The 15,021-nt window shown below is 43.1% G+C and overlaps 1 protein-coding gene across 48 annotated transcripts in view; it reads right to left on the bottom strand.

Moving 5' to 3' along the window:
• The window catches only part of LIMCH1 (LIM and calponin homology domains 1), a 211,351-nt gene that overhangs the window by 131,266 nt on the left and 65,064 nt on the right, over positions 1-15,021 (bottom strand). For 43 of the 48 annotated variants that reach the window (XM_083457894.1, XM_083457905.1, XM_083457941.1 and 40 more), the window contains exon 2: positions 5,055-5,125. In XM_083457894.1, the coding sequence (XP_083314020.1) occupies positions 5,055-5,125 (71 nt within the window). The remainder of the gene's footprint in view (positions 1-5,054; positions 5,126-15,021) is intronic. The other 5 variants (XM_083457926.1, XM_083457929.1, XM_083457930.1 and 2 more) reach the window with 1 other exon arrangement.

The following is a 15,021-nucleotide window of genomic DNA, read 5'->3' as shown; positions in this document are numbered from 1 at the left end:
CAGAAGCCATGAAATCACTCCTTCAAAAAAAACGAAAGAGCTTAGCGCCTGAGCACAGCTGCGTTAGCAATTGAAACGAGTAACGTTATGAAAAACAGAAGTGTTGCTTTAAACCCAAAAAGAAGAACGGCTACTCAAAAAAGGTTTTCACACTTTCAGATCTATGGCATACTTCCTTTTACCCAGTCTGTTACTATAATACGCACATTCCTTTCCAAGTCACCATGTACACATATTTTTGTTGAAGACAGATTTGATGAGAGACTCGTGTATTATGTACTGAGATATCTGGACCATAGAATGGAACGTAATAGTAAGAACCATCTCTTCAACTTTCCCTTACACTGAAAAGTTTCAACAGAAGCAAGTTGCAGGTGTATTAAACCTGGCTGCATATACTTTGGCCAGCCTTCAATTAGTCTGAGCACCCGCAAACCCAAACCAGCTTGATTTTAGCTGGGAAAAGAGCTTCAAAATACCACGCTCCATTTTAATCTTTCTTCAGGTCCCTTCAGATTTCCCTCATGCACACCAGTTGCAAACAAGACATCGCTTTCCATCTCTCTGTGCAGTGAAAACAAAGCATGATCTGGTCTAATCAGGGGTATATATATATTTTTAAAGCCTCTAACAGTGAAACAGGAAGCGCATATATCACACTAACAAACGAGAACATCATTGTGAAGCAAACCACAAAATAAGCACAAGTTAATATAGTTTTAATATACTGTATTTTTCGCTCTATAAGACGCACCAGACCACAAGACGCACCTAGTTTTTGGAGGAGGAAAACAAGAAAAAAAAATTCTGAATCTCAGAAGCCAGAACAGCAAGAGGGATCGCTGCGCGGTGAAAGCAGTAATCCCTCTTGCTGTTCTGGCTTCTGGGATAGCTGTGAAGCCTGCATTCGCTCCATAAGACGTGCACACATTTCCCCTTACTTTTTAGGAGGGAAAAAGTGAGTCTTATAGAGCAAAAAATACGGTAAATTACTCTGCAACTGTTAAAGTCATAGATCATTTGAACTTGGGGTTACAAGTGACGTACTTTTTTGAGGCCTACATTTGAGACGGCAAATGTGCCTTTCCTTTCTGGTAACACTATCACAATCATACAACTGAGGGAGGAACATCTCTTACATGCCCATATTAGCTGTATGGATACTTTAATCACCCCAGCATCATAACCTCTGGAGCGTTCTTTCTCAACAGGATTCAGTCTGCCCCTCATTTTGTCCTCAGGGTTCAAGAATATGAAATCTATGAGCCTTACATGGAAGGGGAGCACTTATCCATACCTAGACGCCACATGCACGAGTTTTGCTGAGAAAATCAACCAGTTTAAAACCAGACCTGCACCATTTTTTACTGGGGTGAGGCACATGTTGCTATTTTGTAACGTTGCTAACAGTAGCAAAGTACAAAATGGTAAGTTGCTTTTAATGCTGTGAAGGTAGGTAAAGGTAAAGGACCCCTGGACAGTTCAGTCCAGTCAAAGGCGACTATGGGATGTGGCGCTCATCTCCGCTTTTCTGAGGGAGCCGGTGTTTGTTCACAGACAGCTTTCCGGGCCATGTGGTCACCATGGCTAAACCACTTCTGGCACAACAGGACACCGTGACAGGTGGCAGAGTGCACAGAAACGCCATTTACCTTCCCGCCACAGCGGTAACTATTTATCTACTTGCACTGGTGTGCTTTTGAACTGCTAGGTTGGCAGGAGCAGGGACAGAGCAATGGGAGCTTACCCCGTCGCACAGACTTGAATTGCCCACCTTCCAATCGGCAAGCCCAAGAGGCTCAGTGGTTTAGACCACAGCGCCACCTGCATCCCGACTGTGAAGAAAAGATAAGTGACTGGAGTCAGACAGATGCCACTGATTGTGCACACAGCCCCACCCATTACTGCTCCAGACAGGAAAGGGTGGGATTCTTACAGGTTTGACCCTGCATGACTCCAATTACCTCAGCAATGCAATGGTCAAACCACTTCTCAGACATGTCCCTGGGAAAGGGGAAGGCAACCAAACACAATTGCCAAGATGCTCTCTGTCCACCTCTGCACTTAAATGATAGGGTTTGCTTGTCAAGGTTGCCAGATGGCTGACAGAGGAACACTAGACCCCGGGCAAGCAGGATTCACAAGAGGCGATCACACTCACGCCAGAGTGCAACGGAACAATCTCCACCAGGGTAAGTCAGGTCTGTGAACCTCATTGGTCAGACAAAGGGTATTTGCAAGCAAGCAAGGCATTTTCCCCCCTCTTCTTTTGTACTAAAGGTCCACAAATTGGTTAGACTGGGATTAATAGGGCAACATGAGCTGAGCGGTAACTTAATTCCCTGTTAATTAAGCACTTTTCTACCAAAGGCACTATTAGCCAAGGACGAAATGTACGACTAGAGACAGAGAAAACATAAAAGCTGCTAGACAAGCCACACCTCTAGTTTTCCAATATAGTTTTCAGTTCATCATGCGCGTATTTGGTAACATGGGAAAGTACAGTGACGGACACATCCATATGGACTTTTATATCCAACCCTTCTTCCAAGGTGCTCAAAATGGCATGCATAACTTTTCTTACAACAACTTTATGAGATAGGTTAGAGAGCTGTGAGAGAATTATGAAGTTCACTGGGTGACCGTGGGCCTTAGGTCACTCTCAGCCACCCTAATCTACCTCAAAAGTAGGCCTGCCACTAGGTTTGAGGAGGTCCTGTGAGGTACTAGGGGCACGGGTAGTGCTGTGGTCTAAACCACTAAGCCTCCTGGGCTTGCCGAACAGAAGGTCAGCGCTTCGAATCCCCGCAACAGGGTGAGCTCCCATTGCTCTGTCCCAGCTTCTGCCAACTTAGCAGTTCAAAAGCACAACAGTGCAAGCAGATAAATAGGTACCGCTGTGACGTGAAGGTAAACGGCATTTCCATGCGCTCTGGTTTCCGTCACAATGTTCTGTTGTGCCAGAAGCGGTTTAGCCATGCTGGCCACATGACATGGAAAGCCGTCTGCAGACAAATGCCGGCTCCCTCAGCCTGAAAGTGAGATGAGCACCACAACCCCATAGTTGCCTTTGACTGGACATAACCATCCAGGCGTCCTTTAAAAGGTAAAGGTAAAGGACCCCTGACAGTTAAGTCCAGTCGCGAAGAACTCTGGGGTTGTGGCGCTCATCTCGCCTTACTGGCTGAGGGAGCCGACGTTTGTCCGCAGACAGTTTTTCTGGGTCATGTGGCCAGCATGACTAAGCTACTTCTGGTGAAACCAGTGCATGGAAACGCCGTTTACCTTCCCACCAGAGCAGTACCTATTTATCTACTTGCACTTTGGCATGCTTTCAAACTGCTAGGTTGGCAGGAGCTGGGACAGAGCAATGGGAGCTCACCCTGTCGCAGGGATTCGAACCGCCAACCTTCCGATCGGCAAGCCCTAGGCTCAGTGGTTTAGACCACAGCACCACCCACATCCCTCTAGGGGTCCTTTACCTTTTACCCTCAGACCTGTGAAGTAGCACCCTGCCATTACACTCCCACAATTGAACTTACTGCGTGTTAGGGGCAGGTAGCGTCAGAGATATGCTACTTTAGCTGCTTGGCCCTGTCCTCATTCCACATACAGAAATTAAGTAGACTGGAAGTTAAATCTTAACTCACTAGTGGTGATGGAGTAGCATCTTCCACAACACCCGAGACAGCAAGCTAAGGGGGTGGGATGGAAAATGCCATGTGGCATACATAGCTCTGTCCTTGAAAAGAGAGGGAATGCCCAGGGGGCTTAGGAGAAACAGCAAGGGGGCTGTGCTTTCTGCTACCTCCTGTAATGGTTTCCCCACTTTGCCTAACTGTAGGGCCGGCTCTGATCTCCCAGTCCAGGCATAGGCAAACTCCGCCCCTCCAGATGTTTTGGAACTACAATTCCCATCATCCCTAGCTAACAGGACCAGTGGTCAGGGATGATGGGAATTGTAGTCTCAAAACATCTGGAGGGCCGGAGTTTGCCTATGCCTGTCCCAGTCTAATGAGCAGACTAGAACTTAATTGTGCACAAGATATTGCACTTCTCGAATGTTCTGGTGCAGTTCTCATTGAAAATAAATTTCAAAGCACATTTTAGAGTACACGTAATACCTTTTGTGAGTAATATTCAGAGTAGACTACTCTGAGTACAACTTACTTTAACAAAAAGTTTTAATCTAAATAAATGAATGACTTGCAGAATAATGTAGATAGGTTTTGCCCCACAAAACACAATGTGACCCTTGAGAGCGGAGTCAGCCTTTACCTGCAAGTCCCCATCCTGTAATCTATTTCTGGCGGCCCCTGTTAAATATGACAGAACTTTGGAAATGGTCATGTATGAACACAAAGCAAAGCATCCTGGTGGACTATCTGGTCACACTAAGGCCAATTTCTTGAGCTGTGAAGAATGCTTGCTAGGCAACAGCAGAAGCCTGCATGTTAAATAATATTGGCTGATATTTGAGAGCCTCCCTCGTCCATTCCACAAAGAGGTATATTACATCAAGAATGGCAGCGTTCCCACCAGATGTGCATGTATACTTTGGAGGACGCTTGGACAACCCACCATGACCATCCAGCTCCTAAGCATGCAACACATTTGATGACGAGCCTCAATTGTTTGCTTTGGCTACACTTGTTTAAGTTGGAGGTGCTCCACACAAGAAGTTTCCTTTGGCTTGAGGTCGGATGACTCCTAACAGCAGGTCTGTACTATAATGTCTGGGAAAGTAACTTTTCTTCCTAGGAAGTCATAGCACGATGTGCTTTTTAGCACATCCGAGGGGGCCATCTAGGCAGCTGGCGAAACATTCCCAAAGCCAGGTCAACAAACCAAACTTGACAAGAAGCAAACGAAGAAAAAATGGTTGTGTGAATCTTCCTCAAATCTATCTCCAAAGCACAGATAACTTGAACGCTATAGCTATTATTACGAGGACTTCACAAAAAGAACTTAAAACTCATAGTTCAAGGTGCAGTTTTACGAGGACTTCACAAAAAGAACTTAAAACTCATAGTTCAAGGAGCAGTTTTACTTACTCACACAGCAGAACACCGTTTTCTAATCCAGACCGAAAATCTTTATCACCAAATGTTCTCCCCGTAACTTGCTGTAAAAGAAGGAGGTGGGGATTAGTCCATCAAATCTTAGGGTTTGGGATGGTTTTCTGAACAAAAACAAACTTCATCATAAAGCACCCCAGCTCAGTATTTTTTGGCACTTCTGAAACAGCCTTAGTCACAGCCTAGAAATTTATTTTCAGCTTAAACACTGTATCCCATGTAAGACTTCAGTGGGTCTACTACTCTGAATATGAATTAATTGGATACAGCCTTATCACTTTAGGAAATCCTGACTTAACACTCCATTCAAATTTACCCCAACATTTGGTAAAGACTGAAACTGTCACTATCAATGGTCAACTGCAAAGCTGTATTCATGCAATTTATAATTATTATATACAATCCCCAAAATACTGATCTGCTGAGAAGTGCCAACTCATGATTCATTTTAACACATCTAATAAAGTAGGTAGACTTTTTCCTATGTTTATTGTTGTTATTAATAAAATTTGTATACCGCCCTTCAGTTGAAGATCCCAGGTCTACAAAAGGGTCTAAGAGCATGTTCACACCACTTTTGGGGGGATTTTTACTTTGAATAAGCACTCAAAGGGCTATCTGTGCCCAAATACATCATATACATTTGTTACACAAAGTATTGGAAAATACAAACCAGGAAGCCCCATTTCTGAGAAAACTATATGAAATAAATTTTACTTTGTAGAGGTAGTTAAAGCAGGGGTATGAATCAATGAACTTTTCCCATCAGAATTTTCCAGTGCTTTACATTTCACATATATATATTTTTTCCATTTCACAAGTTCATTGGCAAAAATGAATGGACACCAAACACAAATAAATACAACTGGACAAATGTGGCCATTTCCATGTACAGTGGTACCCTGCAAGACAAATGCCTCGCAAGATGAAAAACTCGCTAGACGAAAGGGTTTTCCGTTTTCTGAGTTGCTTCGCAAGACGAAAACGTCCTGCGCCTTATTTTTTTAAACCGCCAATGCATTCCTATGGGAAACCGTCAATACACATTGGTGCTTCGCAAGAAGAAAAAACTCGTAGAACGAAAAAACTCGCAGAACGAATTAATTTTGTCTTGCGGGGCACCACTGTATTTAGTTTTGCTTACTAAAGCTAAGTAAAATACGGATGATAATTACATCATTCTCCAGACCAGGAGTGGGGAAACTGGTTCAGCAACATTTGGAGGGGCCCAAACTCTCATCATCCCCAACCCTTTGCAATACTGGTTGGGAATGATGGAAGTTTGATTCCAGCAACTTTCTGAAAGTCACAGGTTCTCGACTCCTGCTCTAGGGCTGCTGAAAATTCCCTGACGCAAACTGAAACCTTTCCAAAGCAAATGACCCCAAATCTAAATCTATTTGAATCAGGGTAGCCACAAGTTATTCAGGTCCACTTTCCCAATGGTCAGAGAGCAGAAGCATCCATTCCACACACACACAACATCTTTAAATGATGCTACACCGCAAAGTCCACTCTTGGCCCTGTGGCCTTTGCACTCCATCCCTCCTATGCTTAACACACAGGGTGATAATTTGGAGAGAGCTGCAGGATGCAGAGCTGACAATTGGTTCAATCATTTGTGCAGTGCCAGGGGCAGAAACGGGAAGCCCTCTGCTCAAATTCCTAGCTGAAGCAAGCTTTGCCTTTGCAGCCTCTTTAAGAGCATACAGGACCTCACAAGCATATCTCATTCTCTACTGATGCCTGAGCTATTTGCCAAGTCTTTGATAAGATTTATAAAACGCAGAAAAACAGGAAGAGGCTGCTTTTCATGTGATACCACGATGAAAATCAAAGAACCAAAGCTCAATGTAATTTGTCATCTACACACGTACAACAAACGGTATGATTTCACCATCTTTGTTACATTTTCCTCTTTAAAGAAGTTATGTTCAGTCTTGGCAATGGAACGATTCTATTGCTGTTAGTTGACGTACATGAAATGTGTGTTTACCAAGGAAAACAAAGACATGTGAGCACGGAGAGACTAAACTCAGTTGAATGCGGGGTGAGGAACTTCAGCCTAAAGAAGAGCAGAGCATGGCCTGCATAAAACCTGCCTGAATGAATGGGAGATAAGTAGACATGATAGTGAAGCTCTTCAAGTTCAGGCTTGGAATCAAGAAACCCCACTTCAAAATCAGAGGCATGTTTTACAGACACCCCCAAACATCTTCTCTGGCTCATAAGAAAATCCTGAGTGGGAAAAGAATTTCCAACCTCAGCCCACCGCCACTGCTGCCTGACTCTACTGTACATCTCAATCTCCCCAAGCGGTGCAGCAATAAAACTGCCAGCACATTCACAAAGCTAAGCAGGGTCCGGTATGGTTTCATATTGGATGGGAGACCAACGCGTGTTGAGATTCCTGCATTGCAGGCGGCTGGCCTATATGACCCTCGGGGTCCCTTACAATTCTATGAAAGGGAAGAGTGGAGGTGGAGACAACTTGCACTCCAGGAATCCTGCCCACAGCTATCCCTGGGTGGGCTCAAACCACCAACCAGCTGGTTAACAGCCAGACACACTAACTGACCCATTGTGCCACTGCGGGCTTCCCTTTTGTTTATGACCAAAGGAGCACCAAAACTGTATTGACAGGGAGGGGAAATTGTTCCTTTCTTGCTAGCTAACAGAGTGATAGGGTGTGGGGAAACTATGAAGGATCCCATGGGAAAACTACATTTCCCATCTTTCTTCTTCTTTGGAAATCACTCGTACCCAAGTAAGATTGTCTTCCATGAACACGGTCTTAACAGTGAGTCCATAAGTGACTGTGGAGGCCAATTCTGGATCCGCACATCCTTCCACAGTGGGGACATAGGTTTCCTGGCGGGTGCTGATCATGGCGAGGGTTTGCCAAGCGTGCCTTCCTCTTAGCACGCTTCTCCCTTTCACCCTGAGTTTGACATCATACGGTGGTACCTTGGGTTACATACGCTTCAGTTTACAGACTCTGCTAACCCAGAAATACTATCTCGGGTTAAGAACTTTGCTTCAGGATGAGAACAGAAATCATGCTCCAGCAGCGCGGCGGCAGCAGGAGGCCTCATTAGCTAAAGTGGTGCTTCAGGTTAAGAACAGTTTCAGGTTAAGAACAGACCTCCGGAACGAATTAAGTACAGTGGTACCTCGGGACGCGAACGGGATCAGTTCCGGAGCCCCGTTCGCATCCTGAACGGAACATAAGACGCGATGGTGCGTCTGCACGTGCGCAGGTCGCGTTTTGCCGCTTCTGCGCATGTGTGTGACGTCATTTTGAGCGTCTGCTCATGCGCAAGTGGCGAAACCCAGAAGTAACACCCTCCGTTACTTCCGGGCTGCCGTGGAGCGCAACCTGAAAGCGCTCAACCCGAAGCACATTCAACCCGAGGTATGACTGTACTGAACCCGAGGTACCACTGTACTTCCCACCACTGAGTGGAAGAGTGGAGAATGTTTGAGGATTGGCAGTGTGGGAGATATCCTTTCTAATTCTAAGTTTGACGCATGGATTCCCCCCCACGCACCCAGTTACCTCTATCTTTTTTCCTGGGGTCCGGAGACTGAAGTGAGAGCCAAAGAGCTCACTTATCTGTGTTCTTTTAAAATTGCATATTTTTAAAACGGATACCTTTCTAAATTTGCCCCATTACTCACTTGAATCAGCTTCCAGCAACAACAAAAACCACTAATACAATAAAAACAATAAAGTTATATATAATACAACGCAGATAGCTACATCAATAAGCCAGATCAACGCCAAAAGTTTGACGCATGGATTCCCCCCCACGCACCCAGTTACCTCTATCTTTTTTCCTGGGGTCCGGAGACTGAAGTGAGAGCCAAAGAGCTCACTTATCTGTGTTCTTTTAAAATTGCATATTTTTAAAACGGATACCTTTCTAAATTTGCCCCATTACTCACTTGAATCAGCTTCCAGCAACAACAAAAACCACTAATACAATAAAAACAATAAAGTTATATATAATACAACGCAGATAGCTACATCAATAAGCCAGATCAACGCCAAAAGCCAGACCGCTAAACAAAGCCATATTACCACAATTGTTGTCAGTATGCATCAGTTCATATTACTGAGGCTTGACATGATCCACTGCATTAGCCTAACAAGCCCCAGGTGTCAGAACAGCTTAAGGAAGGGAGGGGAAAAGCAAAAGGTTACAAATAACTAAGCAGATGATGTCCCCAGGTGAAATTTTTCCTATCCCGCCACATATTGGAAGCCAACTGACTGGGCAGTGCCAAAGCTTAATGAGACCTTGGCTTGCTCCTGGAGGCAATTATTTGGTTTCTACATGAGATGGATAGCAAGCGAGGAAGGAAGGGGATTGCATTATGTGAAACACAGCCATGAAGAGATCGTTTGTCCTAGAAAGGATACGGGGATTGTGCTTGATAAAAACAGCCATTTATCTGCTCATTTGCACTAAATAGGTCCCATACGGCTCTGTTTAGAGCAAAACAGTCAAAACAGATGCATTTCGGCCTCAAGCAAAGATGGCTCTTTCGTTAGAGAATACTACAGTACAGTAAAATAGCTCCACAGATTATCTTGAAGACATTGAGAGGTTGAAATCCACAGATTTCTCGGTTTAACCCTAGAGTACGCCTGGGCAGTCGGGAGCCTGAAAGGGCCCTGAAACTCTTCCATTTTATTCAACAGAACTACTATGAAGTAAGGGACGCGGGTGGCACTGTGGGTTAAACCCACAGGACCTGCCGATCAGAAGGTCTGCGGTTCGAATCCCCGCAACGGGGTGAGCTCCTGTTGCTCAATTTCTGCTGGTGAACAGCTTTGAGAATTGGGTTGCTTGCCACACAAAATTAGTCCATTTATAGGGAGAGTTTGCAAAAAAGTAAGCTTCCACAGAAGATCACTTTATTTGTCCCTGCTCAATTTCATCCCCTCTCCCATAAAGCCATCTGAAAAGATGACCATACAACAAGTAGATAAAATACACCATTATTTCCGATTCCTGAGGGGCCCTTCCTCTAACCAGTATTGCTGAATCACAATAGCTTGGTTGTAATTTGGCAGTAAATACTTTGTGGTAATTTGGAATAAAGGAGCATGTTTTTGGTACTTATTGTATGCCATTACCACAAACCTCTTGTGTGATCTTTTGGAAACCGCTTTGGTTTCATTCTCTAAAATGGAATCAATTGTTCCTTTCTTCTACCCTTGCTTGACTCAAATTCTCTGGGCCAGAATACTAATTATGTTGCTGTTTTCATTCAGTGCAATATTTTTCTTTCAGAAACACCCAGGGGGGACAATCTGGATCAGGACCTGGGAGATTTTTGCAGGGGAGGGTAAAAACCAGGCTTAGTCAATGTTGTGCCTTCAAAAACAAATTTGGACTACATTTCCCATCATGCCCAACCACTGGCCATGCTTGCTGGGTGTGGTGGGTGCTGGCGTCCAACAAAATTGTGAGGGAACCACATTGGTAAGCCTTGTTATAAACCAGGAGTCAGCAACGTTTTTTGAGGCCGGGCAGGTCCACTCCCCAGCAGACCTCTCGGTGGGCCGGAGCATGCGCACCCATGCGTGCACTCAAGCTATTGCCGGCGCTCTTCACAGAATCCCCACACCGATCCACAGAATGGCCGTGGGCCGGTTCCAGGAAGCTCATGGGCCGGAACCAGCCCACGGGCCTTAGGTTGCCGACCTCTGGCTGTAGGGATATGCATAAGAATACAAAATGTTCCTTTTTAACCAGGCCTTTGGTTGATCTGATGTCCCTTTAAAATGTGTTTTTGTGGGGGAGGGTATTGGGTTGCTGTTTTTATTTTTATTATGTATTTTGTGGTTTTATATTTTGATTTTATTCTGTGACCACCCTGAGACTCCCAGGTATAGGGCGGTATAATAAATTCAATAATAATAATAATAATAATAATAATAATAATAATAATAATAATAACAACAACAATAATAATAACAATAATAATCCATTTGATTTGTAAAAGCAAGAAAGTTTCACCATTTCACCGTAAATGTGTCTTTCTTTCTTTCTTTCTTTCTTTCTTTCTTTCTTTCTGTCTGTCTGTCTTTCTGTCTTTCTGCCTGTCCTGTTTTTCTGTCCTGTTGCTATACATAGTTTTTGTGTAAACTTTTTCAGCAAGGGCAATTTCCCACACTTTATTGTACCAATTTAACAAAGAAATTCCACTCAAACCCTTCCAAACGCTTGCTGCTACCAGTAAATATCCAACTAATGGCCCTGTTATTTTCCACTCCTTTTATACTATGGTTCTCACTATACTTCTTTATTTTTTGTACTTAAAACTTAACTCCAAGGGACAGAAGTTACACAAGTCAAATAAAGTGATTTTTTAAAAATAAACAAACCATGGTGAGCTTTTGTTTTCAGGTTCTGCCATGGTTCATCTCAAAACATCCGCTCTCTTCGGGTTGAAGCACATGGTTCACAATATGAGAATTCTCGGCTCACTTAGCCCTCTCTGATATCAGAGATATGAAGCAACAAGGCAAACCACATGTTTGCCCTGGAAAATGTGAGAACAGATCACATAAATTAAGCATAGAAGAGCCTGCCTGCGCCACCCATATCACACAGAAGGCCATCTTTACATCATCTGCAGACAGAAGAGCATAAACTGGTCCTCAGGCTAAGAAATATATAATAATGCTTGCAATTTCTTTTTCATCTGCATTCTTGCTCCCTCTGAAATCTGTTAGCAATAGCAAACAGTATACTTAGCTTTCAGTGGCCGACGTATACAGAAAAGGCTTTAGCCATCAGAAAAGTAAGTCTGAAAGCAATTACCTTGCTGGTGGTCTCTCTTGAGCACAAATTTACACACCTATGCAATAATTGGAAATATTTTTAAAAAACAATTGATCTGCCGACAGCACCTATCTGTGACAAACCATGCAATTCTAGATGAAATGGGATTACTAATCAATTTCTACATAAACAGAGCTGGGGTGAAAACCCACATCAATTTATTTCTGGAACATCCAATTAAGATTGTAATGCGGTAAAGTGGCAATTGGTCTGTTGCTTTTATTTCTCCCTGCTGCTCCAGATACAGGAGAGGTTTTGTTCACAGGGCATGCGGCGTGGAGATGCTGGCTCAAACAATAACCGGCTCTTTTTTTATTGTTAGAACACCTGCTGCCTCTGACAGCACAAACTCATCCATTATGCAATGTCCATGTGGCGATGGGACCACAAGCAGTAATTCTGAAACAGAGTGTCAATGCGAAGAAACAAAAAGGGTAATTTCTCACTTGGCTTTTATACATGAAATCTCTCCTTCCTTGACTTCTGTTTATATGGCTGCTGCTGCTGCTTGTGTGTATATAACAATTTGTGTTCAGCATCAAAGAGAGAGAGAGAGAGAGAGAGAGAGAGAGAGAGAATGCTAAGTACCTTCTCTTTGTCTTCCTTTCTTAATTTTTAATTTTTATTTCCTTCCTTTTTTTGTAAGGGAAGATACAATCCGTGATCTATTGAAATCAGTTACTGCAGCTTCCACTATGCTAGGTGCTGGATCAAGGCCCACGCCAAAGTTTGAAAGTAACAATTATGATTTCTTTTTTTAAAATTCAGGCTAATGTTTATTATTATTATTATTATTATTATTATTTATATGCTGGAAGCCGCCCAGTGTGGCTGGGGCAAACCAGTCAGATGAGCAGGGTATAAATAATAAACAACTTCTTCTTCTTCTTCTTCATCTTCTTCTTCTTCTTCTTTGATTGAGGCAGCCTTTCAAACTGTTAAGTTGTGGGCATGCAGCTCTTTATTTGTAAGCTGGAACAGAACTGACTGAGGAGCTCATGCTTATATAGAGCTCCAGAACAATGTAACTGTTGCCATTTTCTAAAACTATCCAATCACTGAATGTCACTTTCGATCCCTCATTTGCATACAAACTATCCAATCACTGAACGTCACTTTCGATCCTTCATTTGCATAACTATCTACAGTATCCCCTTGCTTGCCCAGGGTGAAACTTCAGTACATAACACAAACAGTTATTCAGCAGGGCACCTGTGGCGAGTACAAATCTCCTCCAGGTAATCAAAGGGTAGGGATTGCAGAAAATAGACAAGAACAGCATCCAGACTTAATAAGGATCTAGATCAGAAATATGAATCATTCTACTCATGGTATTTCTGATCTAGAGCATGTTCAGGAATTATATTTCTTGGAAAGCTGCTTTGGAACTGGACTCAGGGAGAAGGTATGATATCACACTAGACTCTCTGTTACCTCAGATCCAACTTTCTCCACACTCCTCTCTTGCTTCTGAGTTGGCAATGAGAGCTGAACACCCATCAGAAGGTTATTATAGTCAAGTAAGACAAAGTACAAAGTATCAAATACAAATTCAGAACCTGAAAGAAGCCAACTTAATGACAAGCTAAGAACTGACAATCACAGCAGGCCACAAGACTGGACTATGTTCAGATATTCTGCCAACTGCTTGGTAATAAATGTATTGATCCACTCAAGGAAACTACCACCCTTCTAAGAACTACAGTAAAAAATGAAAAATAAAATTCTGACCTGCGGGTCAATCTTGGACCACCAGAGGATCAAATCTGACCTGTGAGACATTAAAACAAAAAACAAAAAACCCGCACTTCCACCTGCCAATCTGCTGAGATCACTGCAATGCGAGGTGTTGGTTCTTCATTGGCTGCGCTCATCAGTTCCGCAGCCTGGGAACAAGTGTGCACAACCAAAGCTCAGGGTGGGTCTGTTTGAAAGACCTCTTCAGAGGTTAAAAGAGATACATAGGTCTCTTTGCAAAAGGTCTTTCAACCAGCTCCCCCACACACTGCACTTTGAAGTCCCAACAATTGGGACTTCAAAACAAGCATCATCTGATGTCCTTATGGCTCCACACACCTGTCAAGTTTGGCCCCCTAGGGAGGGTGTGATGTCAGCTTAATGCCTTCAACAAAACAAGGTTTCTTATTCAGGGATAGTGTTTGCCACAGGTTCATATTTGGCCTTGGAACTTACAGTTGCTGATACCTAATATAGCATGTCCATGTTTCTATTAACAGCAACACATTTAGCACAATTAAGATAAAATACAGACGATAGCAGTTTTCATATTTCATCAGGAGGCTTATTATATTTCTCCTCCCTTTCATTAGTACAAAAAAAAAAGGATTTTCATGAAACAAAATCTCTTTGGCCAAAGATTTCGTGCCCTTTCTCCATTTCTTTAAAGCAACTTGAAGCTGCATTCAAAGACTATGCATTGGTTGTCTGACAATGTAACCCTTTTATTTTCATCTTGGTAATTACCAAGGCTGAGAAGATTAAAAAAATTGAGACCACAACATGCATTCATCATATTTGGGGGGTTTTAAAATCATAATTAGTAAAAGCTGTAAAGTTAAAGATGTGTCATCTGTTTACAAATCTCATCCAAATAACTGTATTTTTAATTTCTCATTCCTTGTCCAGAAGCATATTGGCAGAATATTCAGAGGACTGGAAGAGTTTGGATTTGATATCCTGCTTTATCACTACCCGAAGGAGTCTCAAAGCGGCTAACATTCTCCTTTCCCTTCTTCCCCCACAACAAACACTCTGTGAGGTGAGTGGGGCTGAGAGACTTCAGAGAAGTGTGACTGGCCCAAGGTCACCCAGCAGCTGCATGTGGAGGAGCGGAGACGCAAACCCGGTTCTCCAGATTACGAGTCTACCGCTCTTAATCACTACACCACACTGGCTCTCCACTGGAAAGCTATATGTGCTGAGCAGAGACTACCATCTCCAAAACATATTTCTGAAATGGAACACTACACAAGGTTTTATGATGTTTTAATCATTTTACTGTACATCACCTTGATATTTTTTATGACTTGGCGGTTTATATTCTTATAAATAAATTAAACATA

This window comes from Podarcis tiliguerta (assembly GCF_965153285.1).
Source record: "Podarcis tiliguerta genome assembly, chromosome: 9".
NCBI classification, from domain to species: Eukaryota; Metazoa; Chordata; class Lepidosauria; order Squamata; family Lacertidae; genus Podarcis; species Podarcis tiliguerta.
Note: the sequence above shows the minus strand (reverse complement) of the source record. Positions and strands in the feature narration are given on the sequence as shown.